Genomic DNA, 13819 nt, shown 5'->3' with positions numbered 1-13819 from the left:
ATTTCCATATAGTCTGCCTTTGGAGTCCTCTATTTGGAAATGATTGAACTAGGTGAAAGAGCATTAGTGAAGACTGAGACCTCAGAATTGTATGATCATACTACAGTCAGATATCATTGTTCGAAGCTGCATAAAACTCTGTTCTCTTACCTCTGAGAGTTCATCAATTGTGCGCTATAGTTCCATGAAATGGTTTAAAATGAACTTCACTTCAAAGGTTCAAAGATTCAAAGTACACTTATTATCAAAGTATGTGTACAATATACAACCCTGAGATTTGTCTTTCCCACAGAGAGCCACAAAACAGAGCAAACGATGGAACCTGTTCAAAGAAAAACATTGAACCCCCCCAAAGTGCAAAAAAAGATTAAATTGTACAAATGGCAAAAAAGAATGAAAAACACAATAGATAAAACATCAAACTACAAGTCCAGGAATGTTCAGTTTCTTCCCTGTTCAGTTCAATCTAGCGTTGTGACATTTGTTGACTGCAGGCTGCAGAGCCAGTCCACCCCAAGCAAAGTCACACAAAATAACAACAAAAAAAAGGTGCAACCAGAAACACATCAAAACGTGAACTACAGAGTCCAATCCAAGAGCTGGAATCTTCTGAGAGATACCTCATTGCAGAATGATTACAAATTTTATGGGCATGAAATTTTAGCCCATCGGCGATTGTCCAATTCGATCAACTTGCTGACTTTTACATTGGTGCTTAGTGTCAGCTTTTGTGACTTCAATGCTGCTTAGATAAAATTGATTTTGAGCAGCTAATCAAAAATGTATTTCATTTTGAGGCCAGTTTTTAAAAAAGTAGATGAAACATTACTCCTATTTTCAAATCCCTTCTTAATCTTATTTCAAGGTTCCAATGTCCAACATCACTGCACTCTTCCAATTTTGGTATCCTATATAGTCAGAGTTTTAATTTCTCCATTACTGCCTTTCAACTACTTGGACCCTAATCAACAGAATTCCCAGAAAGTTAGCCTTCCTCCAATCAAAAATTTCAACCCTGGGTCCAGTCCTATCCTTCTCCATAATTATATGCCCCTTCTCTAGTCGGTTCCTCTATGTATTGCTGCAAAAAACTATCCTGCACACATTTTACAAACTCCAAACCATCCAGCCCTTTTACAGAATGGGCTTTCCAGTCTATGTGTGGAAAATTAAAATCTCCCACAATCACAACCTTGTGCTTACTACAAATATCTGCTATCTCCTTACAAATTTGCTCCTCCAATTCTCACTCCCCATTAGGTGGTCTATAATACACCCCTATAAGTGTTATTACACCTTTCCCATTCCTCAATTCCACCCAAATAGTTTCCCTAGGTGAGCCCTCTAATCTATCCTGCCAAAGCACCACTGTAATATTTTCTCGGACAAGCAATGCAACACCACCCCCTCTTGCCCCTCCAATTCTATCACACCTGAAGCAACGAAATCCAGGAATATTTAGTTGCCAATCACACCGCTCCTGCAACCATGATTCACTAATAGCTACATCATCATATTTTCAGGTATCAATCCATGCTCTAAGCTTATCCACCTTTCTTACAATGCTCCTAGCATTAAAATAGATGCATTTAAGAAACTTTCCACCTCTTCCTCTCTGTTTATCCCTAATGATGCGATCAACTTTATTATCTTTTTCTTCCTTCTCCCCTACATCTTCGGTCTGAATGCTCCCCTTCTCTATCACCTGCCTATCCTCTCTCACACACTGTCTACTAGCTTTCTCTATTTGTGAACTAACCTCCTCTCTCCTAGTCTCTTCAAATTGATTCCCACCCCCCAACCATTCTAGTTTAAGTCTCCCCAGTAGCCTTAGCAAATCTCCCCACCAGGATATTGGTCCCCCTAGGATTCAAGTGTAACCCATCCTTTTTGTACAGGTCACACCTACCCCAAAAGAGGTCCCAATGATCCAGAAACTTGAATCCCTGCCCCCTGCTCCAATCTCTCAGCCACGCATTTATCCTCCACCTCATTCCATTCCTACTCTCACTGTCACGTGGCACAGGCAGTAATCCTGAAATTACTACCTTTGTGGTCCTTCTTCTCAACTGCCTTCCTAACTTCCAATATTCTCCTTTCAGGACCTCTTCCCTTTTCCTACCTATGTCATTGGTACTTATATGTACCACGACCTCTGGCTGCTCACCCTCCCACTTCAGGATATCTTGGACGCGATCAGAAACATCCCGAACCCTGGCACCAGGGAGGCAAACTACCATCCGGGTCTCCTGATCGCGTCCACAGAATCGCCTATCTGACCCCCTAGCTATCGAGTCCCCTATTACTACTGCCTTCCTCTTCCTTTCCCTACCCTTCTGAGCCACAGGGCCGGACTCTGTGCCAGAGGCATGGCCACTGTTGCTTCCCCCAGGTAGGCTGTCCCCCCCCCCCCCAACAGTACTCAAACAGAAGTACTTATTGTCAAGGGGTACAGCCACTGGGGTACTCTTTAGTACCTGACTCTTCCCCCTCCCCCTTCTAACCGTGACTCACCTGTCTGCCTCCCGTGGCCCTGGTGTGACCACCTGTCTGTAACTCCTCTCTATCAACTCCTCACTCTCCCTGACCAGACGAAGGTCATTGAGCTGCAGCTCCAGTTCCCTAACACGGTCCCTTAGGAGCTGCAGCTTGGCACATCTGGTGCAGATATGGATGTCCGGGAGGCTAGGAGACTCCAGGACCTCCCACATCCGACACTGAGAACAACAAGCTGCCCTCACACTCATACTTCCCCTTTCCTCAAATAACAGGAAAAACTGAAACCTAAACCTACCTTGCCTCGCCCGCTTCCGCCTAAGCCCGTTGAGCCCAAGCCCTTAAGCCTACACTCTGCTCCTGGCTCACTCCGCTGCCCACTGTATAAGGCTGTGTCCTTTTTAAATCTTCCCCACTTCACTGCCCGCTGTCACATGCCTGCGCAGTCCCGCCTCTCTCAACTCCAATGAGAATAAGAAAAATTCAAGATGGCTCCCGCCGCACTCCCGTTCTGATCCTCCGACTTCCTTCTCCAAATGCTGCTGCTGACGACATAGCTGTTATTCTTGTGTGGCCTGCCCTCCGATCAATCAAATAACAATGTTCCAAAAAGCCAAAGAACGGTATTCGATCTTTTATACGCAACTAGCAAAACATTAAATCTTGAAGCAATGCAAATAAGCATAATTATGCAGTCAACAAAAGATGTTACACCCGGCAGTCCCCAGAACCGAACTGCCCAGAACAAAGCACAAATACACAACTTATTCCCTTCACTTCTACCATGCCCACCACTCATGTGACTAGTTACCGTAATTAGCACTGAATACAATGCAGATAGAGAATAGATGCATGGCTCCTATAGTGTGACAACAGTTATCCAAGAAAAAAGAGCAGTTGATCATTTCTGTAATTTACAAGAGGTGACCGTGATTCTTATTTCTCGGCCTACTGCAGTATAGCACATGTTATCCTTTCTATTCAAAGAATATGCAAGGTAGTTTCAGGCATGCTTACATGTACAGAATACATCTATGAATCTGTTGCCTGGATACTGCAATTTACCCAGAACCAAACCTCATCTCAGTTTTAGTTTTACTGCTAAATCTGGGGTCATCTGGAACGAATCCAAAAGAGCCATTATTCAGATTGAATTTACCATTTACTTCAATATATGTCTGTCTGGTTATAGATGAAAGAGAAAAGAGAGTGACAACTAATGAGGAGAAAGTCATTATTGACAAACAGAGAAACCACAACCAAGAGGAACATGAGAATGAGAACGACATTGTAACTAATGAAGAGACAATTAATTCTAAACTGGTGAATACAGCAGTGGATGAGACAGATTGCAAACAGTCAGAAAGTAACAACAGGTAAAGAAAAATATCTTGACTGTTATGATAAAAGATCTGTGATGCATTGTGATGTAGTGCGGGTGTAAGATGGAGGGAGTGTTGTGTGGGAATGAGACTGGGACGAGGATGCAGTGCAGCAGTGATACTGAAGTGAGGAATTGAATGCAATCTGGGGGTAATGTTGAATTGAGGATAGAGTACAGAGATGAGATGGAAATCAGGGAGTAACGTTTGTTTCAATGTGCACAGGCAATATCGGAACCCAAGTGTGGAAGAAAAGTCAGACTCTGATGTAGAGATGGCAACAAAAGTTTATTCATGATAATTCTAAAAGAACATCGCTGGCTTAGCCGAGCAACACCAGGAGAAGTAGCATTCTCAAAACTAGGACCCAGGGATCAGGCGTCCGCTTAAATAATACAAATAACATGGAATCCCTGAGCCTATCAGAATAAACTTAACAAGCTTAAACAAGGCAGACCACATACAACGAACAAGTGGCTAGAGAAAAACATAAGCAACTCTAAACAATTAATGACTGTCATTAAACAGCAATAAACCAATTCAGGTGGTCTAAAATCCTCAGAACCCAATGCCCTCTGGCACCCCACACGGGCCTGAAGAACTCATTACAGTGTGGGTACGAGGCTAGGTTGAGGATGCAAATATGAGGCTGGAGTGAGGGGTGCAATGGGGATTCAAAGCTGAAGTCAGGGTTGGAGGTGGGAATGAGGGTGGATTGTGGATGTGATGCAGGGCTGAGTGGCCAGTGTAGATACAAAATCAGAATGAGGGTATGGTGTGGCTGTCAGCTTAGCACAAGGTTGCACTGCAGATGTGCACTGCTGGTCTGGCTTTATATTTGCACTAATAGTCCCCGTTTCTTCAATTTACAGTTCAATTAGCGATGAATGCTATATTACATCAAATGAGGAAACTTTTATCTCAGACACCAATACCCAGGTTAGTTCTTTAAGTGATTAACACTAATTTCTGATGTACTTGTGTACCAAACTACAACTTCTAATCAGCTTTCCTCTGGAACTGCACTGGTGTGATCATGGACCACGTGGAACATGCAAAAATTTCTCTCCCATTACGTCACCATTGACAAGGGCAAAAATTCCTGACTAATTGTCTTCTTTTCATGGAACCCTCATTCAGCAAGGATACTGATGCTGTGGGAAAGGTGTAGAATAACGTATTATATGCTTTAGTGTTGGTACAGTTTAGGTGATGGGAGATAAAGCAAAAGATAGTAACTCTGTGAAGAGTAAGAATTTCAAGTTGTATACTGTATACATTCTCTGATATTAAAACGAACCTTGGAAAGAGAATTTAAAAGGTCTGAAGTAGGCAATAGTTTTAAGAGGGGCAATGAAGGCATGATCGGGCTAAATTGGGTCTTCTTGTGCATTAAAAGTGCAAGATTCTGCCATCCTTGCACTTCTGAATTACCTTCAGACTTATCCGATGTTCTCCTAAATAACCTTCTGAATTCCACAGCTGCCTCCACTTCTTTCTTGCCCACCCTCAACTGTTCAGCCTTAGCCCAGCCTTACTCTTCGTTTCATATCTCTGTCACTTTCTCCTGCTGCCAGATTTTCAACTGGGCTGTAGTATTGAGCATAGTAGATACTTTGAAAGAGATGACAAATTAATCCTACCTTTCTCCTTTAACTTTGGCTTCACATGTCCCATTTAGATTTCTAGTCCTCCAGTCGATTTTATTGGCATATGCAAGCATTGATACAGATACACTGACAAATTTCTCTCCCCCCCTCCACCATCTTTTTATTCTGCTGTCTTCCCCCTTGCTTCTCAGTTCTGAAGAATGGCCTCGGCCTGAAACGCCAACTGTTTATTCATTTACGTAGATACTGCCTGACCTGCTGAGGTCCTCCAGCATTTTGTGTGTGTTAAACTAAATAAAAATACCTGCAGCAGTACCAGAGATAGCCAGCATGTAAATCATATCCCTGTTGTAAGAGGCTGCTGAATTCACTTCCAGTGTCCTTTCTTGCAAAATATTCGTGCTCTCAAATATCTACTTAACTAAAATTAAATATTAAAACAGTAAAATTCCCATGACCCCTTTTACTAATTTACTTTTGCTAATCCTGTTAACCCTTGGGTTGATGATTTATTTACTTTTACAATTTGAATTTGTCCATCAAATCTCAACCTGACTATCTGTTCTAAGAACAAAAACTCTGCCTTTTCAGTGCCTTTAGAGATTTGTGCCTTCATAATCCTGTGTCCTTTTTACATCCCTTTACATTTGTACCATTTCTTTATTAATCCAATATTCTTAAATCAGAATTAGTTTTAATATCACTGGCATATGCTGTGAAATTTGGTTTTTTTTCGCGGCCATAGTACATTGCAATTTGCAATATGTAATTCTTAAAACTCTAAATTTCATTTATATATATATATATATATATATATAAAATAAGCTGTAAAAGAAGTATTGAGGTAGTGTTCATGGATTCATTTTCCATTCAGAAATCTGATGGTGGGGGGAAGAAGCTGTTCTTGAATCGTTGAGTCTTCAGGCTCCTGTACCTCCTCCCTGATGGTAGCCATAAGAATAGGGCATGTCCTGGGTGATGGGGGTCCTGAATGATGGATGCCACTTTTTTGAGACATTGCCATTTGAAGATGCCCTGGATAGAGGGGAGGCTAGTGCCTATGATGGAGCTGGCAGAGTTTACAACTTTCTACAGCTTTTTCTGATCCTGTGCAGTGCTCTCCCTCCATACCAGATAGTGATGCAGCCAGTTAGAATACTCTCCATGATACATCTGTAGAAACTTGTGTCTTTGGTGACGTACCAAATCTCCTCAAACTCCTCGTAAAATACAGCCACTGTTGTGCCTTCTTTGTAACTGCATCAATATGTTGAGCCCAGGATAGATCCTCAGAGATCCTGGTACCCAGGAACTTGTAACTACTCTCCCTTTCCACTGCTGATCCCTTAATGAGGAGATCCACAATCAATTATTTGGTCTTGAGTGCAAGGTTGTTGTTGTGACACCACTCAACCAGCTGATCTGTCTTACTCTTGTACGCCTACTGGTCACTATCTGATAGTCTACCAACAACCGTTCTTCTTAGTAAGCATCTGAATTACCTACTTAAAATTCATTCCTACATAAGCGAATGACTATTTACACAATCCTCCAGATACGGCCTTTATCACTGTCCAGTTCTGGTCGGCTCACTGTAGGAAGGATGTGGAAGCATTGGAAAGGGTACAGAGGAGATTTACCAGGATGCTGCCTGGTTTAGAGAGTATGGATTATGATCAGAGATTAAGGGAGCTGGGGTTTTACTCTTTGGAGAGAAGGAGGATGAGAGGAGACATGATAGAGGTGTACAAGATATTAAGAGGAATAGCCAGCGCCTCTTCCCCAGGGCACCACTGCTCAGTACAAGAGGACATGGCTTTAAGGTAAGGGGAGGGAAGTTCAAGGGGGATATTAGAGGAAGGTTTTTCACTCAGAGAGTGGTTGGTGCGTGGAATGCACTGTCTGAGTCAGTGGTGGAGGCAGATACACTAGTGAAGTTTAAGAGACTACTAGACAGGAGTCTAGTATATGGAGGAATTTAAGATGGGGGGTCATATGGAAGGCAGGGTTTGAGGGTTGGCACAACATCATGGGCCAAAGAGCCTGTAATGTGCTGGACTATTCTATGTTCTATGTCCTATATATTGAAAAATAGCCTTATTACTTTTGTATTCAATTCCATCAATAATAACCAATACCATACATAATTTGGGGTGGCATAGTGATTAGCACAAAGCTTTACAGGACTAGCGAAATGGGTTCAATTCCTGCTGCTGCCTGTAAGGAGTTCTTCCCATAACTGCTTGGGTTTCCCCCGGGTGCTCATGTTTTCCTCCCACAATCCAAAGATGTGCCGGTTAGTAGGCTAATTGGTCATTGTAAATTGCCCCATGGTTAGGCTTGGATAATATAGGGGGTTGCTGGGAAGCGCGGTGCAAAGGGCCATAAGGGCACATTCCGCACTGTATCTCAATAAATAAATAAACAAGCAAATGGATGAATGAATAAATAAATACATGTCACCATGTACAACCCTGAGATTCATTTTCCTGCGGGCATACTCAGCAAATCTATAACATGATCAATGAAAAGTCAACCTGAGGGCAGAAGACAACAAACAGTGCAAATGCAAATATAAATAAATAGCCATAAGTAACAAGAAAATGAGATAAAGAGTCCTTAAAGTGAGATTATTGGGAACATCTCAATGGATGAGCAAGTGAGTGTAGTTATCCCCTTTTGTTCAAGAGCCTGATGATCAAGGGGTAGTAACTGTTCCTGAACCTGGTGGCATGGGTCCTGAGGCTCTTGTACCTTCTACCTGAATGTCCAGTGAGAAAAGAGCATAACCTGGGTGGTGAGGATCTCTGATGATGGATGCTGCTTTCTTACGACAGCATTTCACGTAGACGTGCTCAACGGTAGGGAGGGCTTTACCTGTGACGTACTGAGCTAGCCAATCTACCCTCCACACAAAATGTAACCTCCTACACCATTGATGTCATTTTTATTTTCAGCGACATCCCATCAATTTAGCTAGAAGGCAACATGACAATGGTGAATTATCGCTTCAGAGAAAGTGGAAAAGTAATGTAAAGACCGGCAGAACCAGAGACAATTACGATACGTATATGGATAATTATACAAATGCGAAAGAAAACAGCAGTCACTGGAAAATTTAAAGTGAACACTGAAAATGCTGGAGCTGTTCAGCAAGGCGGGCAACTTCTCTGCAGAGAACCTGAATGAAGACCTTTCACCAGATTTGTGAAGATGAAGAAACAAGTTGCCTTGAGGGGGAGGGGTGGTGAGCCCAAAGGGAATGTTTATTGTGCAGTGGAAACCAAAGTTGTCCAGAAATGCTTTTGGTGTCATGTAAGAGAAGATGGTGAACGCTTGTTATTCCATGGCTGGTCTGTCTGGAAATGCAAAAGGAGAAAGGTCAATGGAAGAGAGGGAGGAACTTGATGAAACTGAGAGATGCACAACACCAAATTGCTGGAAATTGCAATAAAAGACAATAATCTCAGTGTCTGTGTAGAAAGAAAAACTGATTTGACGTACAGATAGATGGCCTTATAGCAGAACTGATCAGTACTGAGTCAAGCACAGAAAAGCTGGTTATCTGAAATTGTTATATTCAATACTGAGTCACAAGGATGCAGAATGCCTGGACAGAAGAGATATCCAGAGCTTTCAGCTGTCATTTTAATTCTCCCACTGTAACCTCCCTATCTTCCAAAGAAGCTCAGTTAAGCTCAAGGAGAGACCTCATCTTCTTCGAGTCATTCTGCAGACCTTGGGACTGAATATTCATTGCAACACTTTCAGATATCTAGCCTTCCCTGCTCATGTCAGAACTGGTCAGTTGGGATAAAAGGCCATCCATCTGAAGTATTTGTTTTTTTTCTCTTTCCACAATTGCAGTTTAGTCTCCTGATTATATCCAGTTTTCACTATTATACCAGATTTCCAGCAATCTGTTGTCTATATCACAAATTCCAGCTCTCTCTTTCTCTTTACTAAACTCATTTGACTTTGTCCATTTAGATTCCAGTCAGACCGGTTCTGATTAACAGAAATTTATCACCATTTCTTAGACAGCATTTCGATCACGTGGAAATTTTGTTCTCCACCATATCACAAATTCCCTTTGCTCTCCCATTTCTGACAGCAGGTAGAGTGTCAGGAATTCGCAGTCTTCTCCCTCTTGGCAACTTAAAATTTCCCACTTTCCCAGTTCTGATGAAAGGTCGTCAAGCCGAACTCTTAACGATGTTTTTCTGCCCACAGATATTGCCTGACCTGCTGAGTATCTTCAGGTAATTTCCCCTTTGTAATCTCCAGTGATTAGTGTTAAAATTGACCTAGTAAGTATTTAATATTAACAAAAGAAAAATGCAATTTATGATTACATTCTAACGATAATTAAAAAATTGTAAATGATTAATTGTGAATTAATGATTAAGTTATCTTTCAATTTACACCAACCTAAATCTAAACCTCAAATTATTTCAAAAAGTAAACTGCAAAAAATTAAATAATTTATTAAGTGCAGACAGTGTGTGGGGACACATAGGCAGCAAGCCTACTCCAATGAGAATGGACGACCTAAAAGTCTGTCCTGAAACATTTTGTGCCAGAACCTTTGAAATGGAATCTGAGCTGGAGACACCCATAAGGAAGGAGAGGAAAGAAAAGAAATTCATGGATTATTTATTTAAGAGCACAATCACGCACCAGATTTTTTAAAAATATTGCTGTAGGAAGGAGAGTTTGACTGTCAGCTCACCACATAGAGGGAGTGTCGGAAAGACAGAATGTCCAGCAGGCGGAGCTTGTGTCTGATACATATCACATATCCAATGCTTGTAACACTTGCTGAGAAAGACTATGGTGTGTACAGTACAGCCAGAATGCAGACCAGAGGATCACGAGGCAGGAAGTTATGTAAGCGGAGGAACCACTGCAGAAAAAATATGATTGAAGTCATAAGGGTTTTGTAATTGGGATATTAGAGTCTTTGCAAATCAAAAAAAAAAGCTGCTGATGCTAGAAATTTCACGTAAACAACAAATATTCAGCCAGTGGTGTCCGTGAAAAGAAAAAAAGTTAACATTTCAGGAATCCGCGTGTTAACTTTGTTTTGTGTACAAGGATTCCCAAATCCTCTGAATATCAATATTTAGTCATTGATTCATTGCCAAAGATACAAAGTAAATAAAGCTTTTAAAACAAAACAAGAGGGGAAGGAAATAGGGACATGCAGAAAAGCTGAGGTAATTAGAGATGAAGTAATTGAAATGTGACAACTCAGATTAAATGCAAACATCAGCATGGCCAAATTGTGCCAAATGTCTTGTTGGTGAGCTAAGTATTCCATGCAATTCTCTGGTCTGGTCTTATTCTCACGGTCCCTTCTTTGATACTGAATTTAACATCCATAGGTCCAATTTCCTGCCTCCAAGGTCAAACCTAGAGTCACAGCCTATACTCCGATTGTGTCCAACTGATGACTTACAAAATTCGCCAAATTCAACGTTCCACATGTGATCACATCTCTTTTAACCTTCTCTTTTATCTCCTGCTGGTAAACAATTCCCCCCTTCCTCTATTCCCCACTCTGACCTTTCACTTCTCACCTGCCTATCACTTCTACTGAGTCCCCTCTTCCTTCCCTTTCTCCTATGGTCCACTCTCCTCTTCAATCAGATTCCTTCTTCTCCAGCCCTTGCGCTTTCCCACCCACCTGGCTGCACCCATCACCTTCCAGCTAGCCTAACCCTTCCCCCACCTTTTTATTCTGGCATCTTCCCCCTTCCCTCTCAGTCCTGAAGAAGGGTATCGGCCCAAAATGTTGACAATCTATTCATTTCCATAGATGCTGTCTGACCTGCTGAGTTCCTCCAGCATTTTGTTGCTTTAGATTTCCAGCATCTGCAGACTTCCTCGTGTTTATGATTTCTATTAACCAACATTCCCATTTTTAATTTCTAGGTATTCCATGTAGAAACACAAGAAATCAGAACAAGAGTAAGCCATTTGGCTCCTGAAACCTGCTGTACCATTAAATACGATCATGACCGATCTTTTATCTCAACATCTCATGACAAAGATCATAGCCAATATTTCACCTCAACATCTGATGGCAAAGATCATAACTGATCTTTTATCTCAACATCTGATGGCAAAGATCATAACTGATCTTTTATCTCAACATCTGTCCTGTTCTCCCCTTACTGTTGATTGATATTGCATCTCATGGTGTGCTGTTCACTGTTGAATAGGGAGGTCAGCTAAACTCGAAACACAAGGGTAAAAGACTTTGGCACAGATGGTGAGAGAGACCAGGCATGAGGACCGTCAGGCAATATGATCTATCCCTAACTACAACTAAAGTACTGTACGCAAATAAAGAAGTTTTGATCCTGGAGAGAGATGAGCAAATCCTGGCAGTGTGTAGAACAGCCTCCATGTTCCCTTGGGCACAAACAGCCTGTGGGTGACCTCAAAGGTTCAAAGGTACATTTAATATTGGAGTATGTATACAGAATACAACTGAAACGTGTCCTTGTCTCAAACATCCACGAAATAAAGAAACCCCATAGAATGATAGAAACATCAAAGCCCCCCCTGCACAAGCAGCAGCAAAAGCATCTACCTTCCCCCTCCTCCCCCCCCACCCCCACAACCCCTCCCACATGGCAAGCAACATCAGAAGCCCCAAAGGGTCTTTGATCCAGAGTCTATCAAACTGTAGATCCCAAACCAGCACTTCGGTACCTCAGACAGGGCTCTCTCTCTCCCAGCGAGAAAGAGAGAGAGAGTGAGAGAGACGTCGCTCCTGCAACAAGGAGAGCGGAGACCAGCAACTCGCTGTGGCAATGTTACAATCTTCCTCATCTCTACTCCAATCCCCACTCTATCTCTACTAGCACCAGGTTTCTGTCTATGAGCCTTGGTGCTCACTCCCTTTTCTTCTTCTTTGTCAGACACCTACCTGCTTAATACAAGTTGCAATGGTACTCTTATGATGTGTGTATCCCTCAAAGAGATAGACCCTGAGGTTATAACTGTGCAGGTAATTGCACAAGATCATCTCATTAAATCACATCATGTTTCACTGTCAGAACCTGCAATTCTTTCTACTGATAGTCATATAAGGAGTACCACCCTTTGGAATATACTGTGTTACGACCCTTTGTTCTATTGCTACTTTACCACTTACAAATTGGAAGAAAATAAATTTTGGTCGACATCTCTAAAGTGAATTAATTTTACAACTTTAACCAAAGCTTATTAAAGTTCCCCCAAATGGCTGTTTTGCTCTTTTCCAGTCTAATATTTTTATTTGACCTTTCAGATCAATCAAGATGGTAACGAGGACTCTGAGACAAAAGGTAAATATGGGGTAAAGACTGATCAAAGCTCAAGGACGGAGTTGGATCCTGGCTGGCATTTGGACATGAAAGTTGACTTTGTTGATTTTAGGGTTAATGTGTTGTTTCTACATAAATAAATATTCCATTGCAAACATTCATTTTCCTGAGGGGTTTCTGAAACTGTGTTCAGATGGGAGCCTACTGCCCATTACGCCGCTGGCGTTTAGGGCAGCAATGATGGCCCACTGTCTCTGGCGGTGTTCAGGGCTTCCTTCATCGTGTCAGTGGCTCAGTTTTCAGTGATGTCGGTCATGCAAGTCCCAGGTGGAGACTCAGGCATACCGTTGTGTACTAATGTAAAAGGGTTCTTCTTCGCTGTTTCTGTCATAGTTTTGTTTAACCAATCAGTTTTGTTATCTCTGAGCTGAACTCCCAAATCTGGAGAACCGGTGTTTGAGAGGGCAGCGAGGGGATTGTGATGGGCGAAGGAAAGATTAGGAGAGGAACCTATCCAATAGGATCCCAATCCAGTGCTGCAGTGTGATGGTCATTCCCATGGAGAAGTAGCCCAGGTCCTCTCACTGACTGAAATAGAAATTATATTTGGATACAGGGGTGTCTTGTACCAAGAAGAGCCTGGGTGAGCTTCCAGGACTGCACTAATCATTATCATCGTAATCATCATCATGATCATCATGTGCCATGTCATATGATGCAGGCAATCATGGTCTTGGTCTTGACCACGATTGTCCTTGGCAAATTTTTCTGCAGAAGTAGTTTGCCATTGCCTTCTTCTGGGCAGTGTCTTTACAAGATGGGTGACCCCAGCCACTATCAATACCCTTTTGGAGATTTTCTGCCTGGTGTCAGTGGTCCCATAACCAGGACATGTCATCGGCATCAGCTGCTCATAGGACCATCCACCACCTGCTCCCAAAGCTTCATGTGACCCTGATCTGGGGGGGGGCGGGCGGGGTGGTGGTAACTGCTAAGCAGGTACTGCATCTTA

General features: G+C 42.2%; 1 protein-coding gene across 2 annotated transcripts in view; it reads left to right on the top strand.

Moving 5' to 3' along the window:
• The window catches only part of LOC140719749 (synaptotagmin-like protein 1), a 51101-nt gene that overhangs the window by 3218 nt on the left and 34064 nt on the right, over positions 1-13819 (top strand). For both annotated transcript variants that reach the window (XM_073034594.1, XM_073034593.1), the window contains exons 3-5: positions 3689-3872; positions 4751-4817; positions 12792-12828. In XM_073034594.1, coding sequence (XP_072890695.1) covers positions 3689-3872; positions 4751-4817; positions 12792-12828 — 288 coding nt within the window. The remainder of the gene's footprint in view (positions 1-3688; positions 3873-4750; positions 4818-12791; positions 12829-13819) is intronic.

Source organism: Hemitrygon akajei, chromosome 32 (assembly GCF_048418815.1).
Source record: "Hemitrygon akajei chromosome 32, sHemAka1.3, whole genome shotgun sequence".
Classification (NCBI taxonomy): domain Eukaryota; kingdom Metazoa; phylum Chordata; class Chondrichthyes; order Myliobatiformes; family Dasyatidae; genus Hemitrygon; species Hemitrygon akajei.
This window is presented reverse-complemented; position numbering and strand designations above follow the sequence as displayed.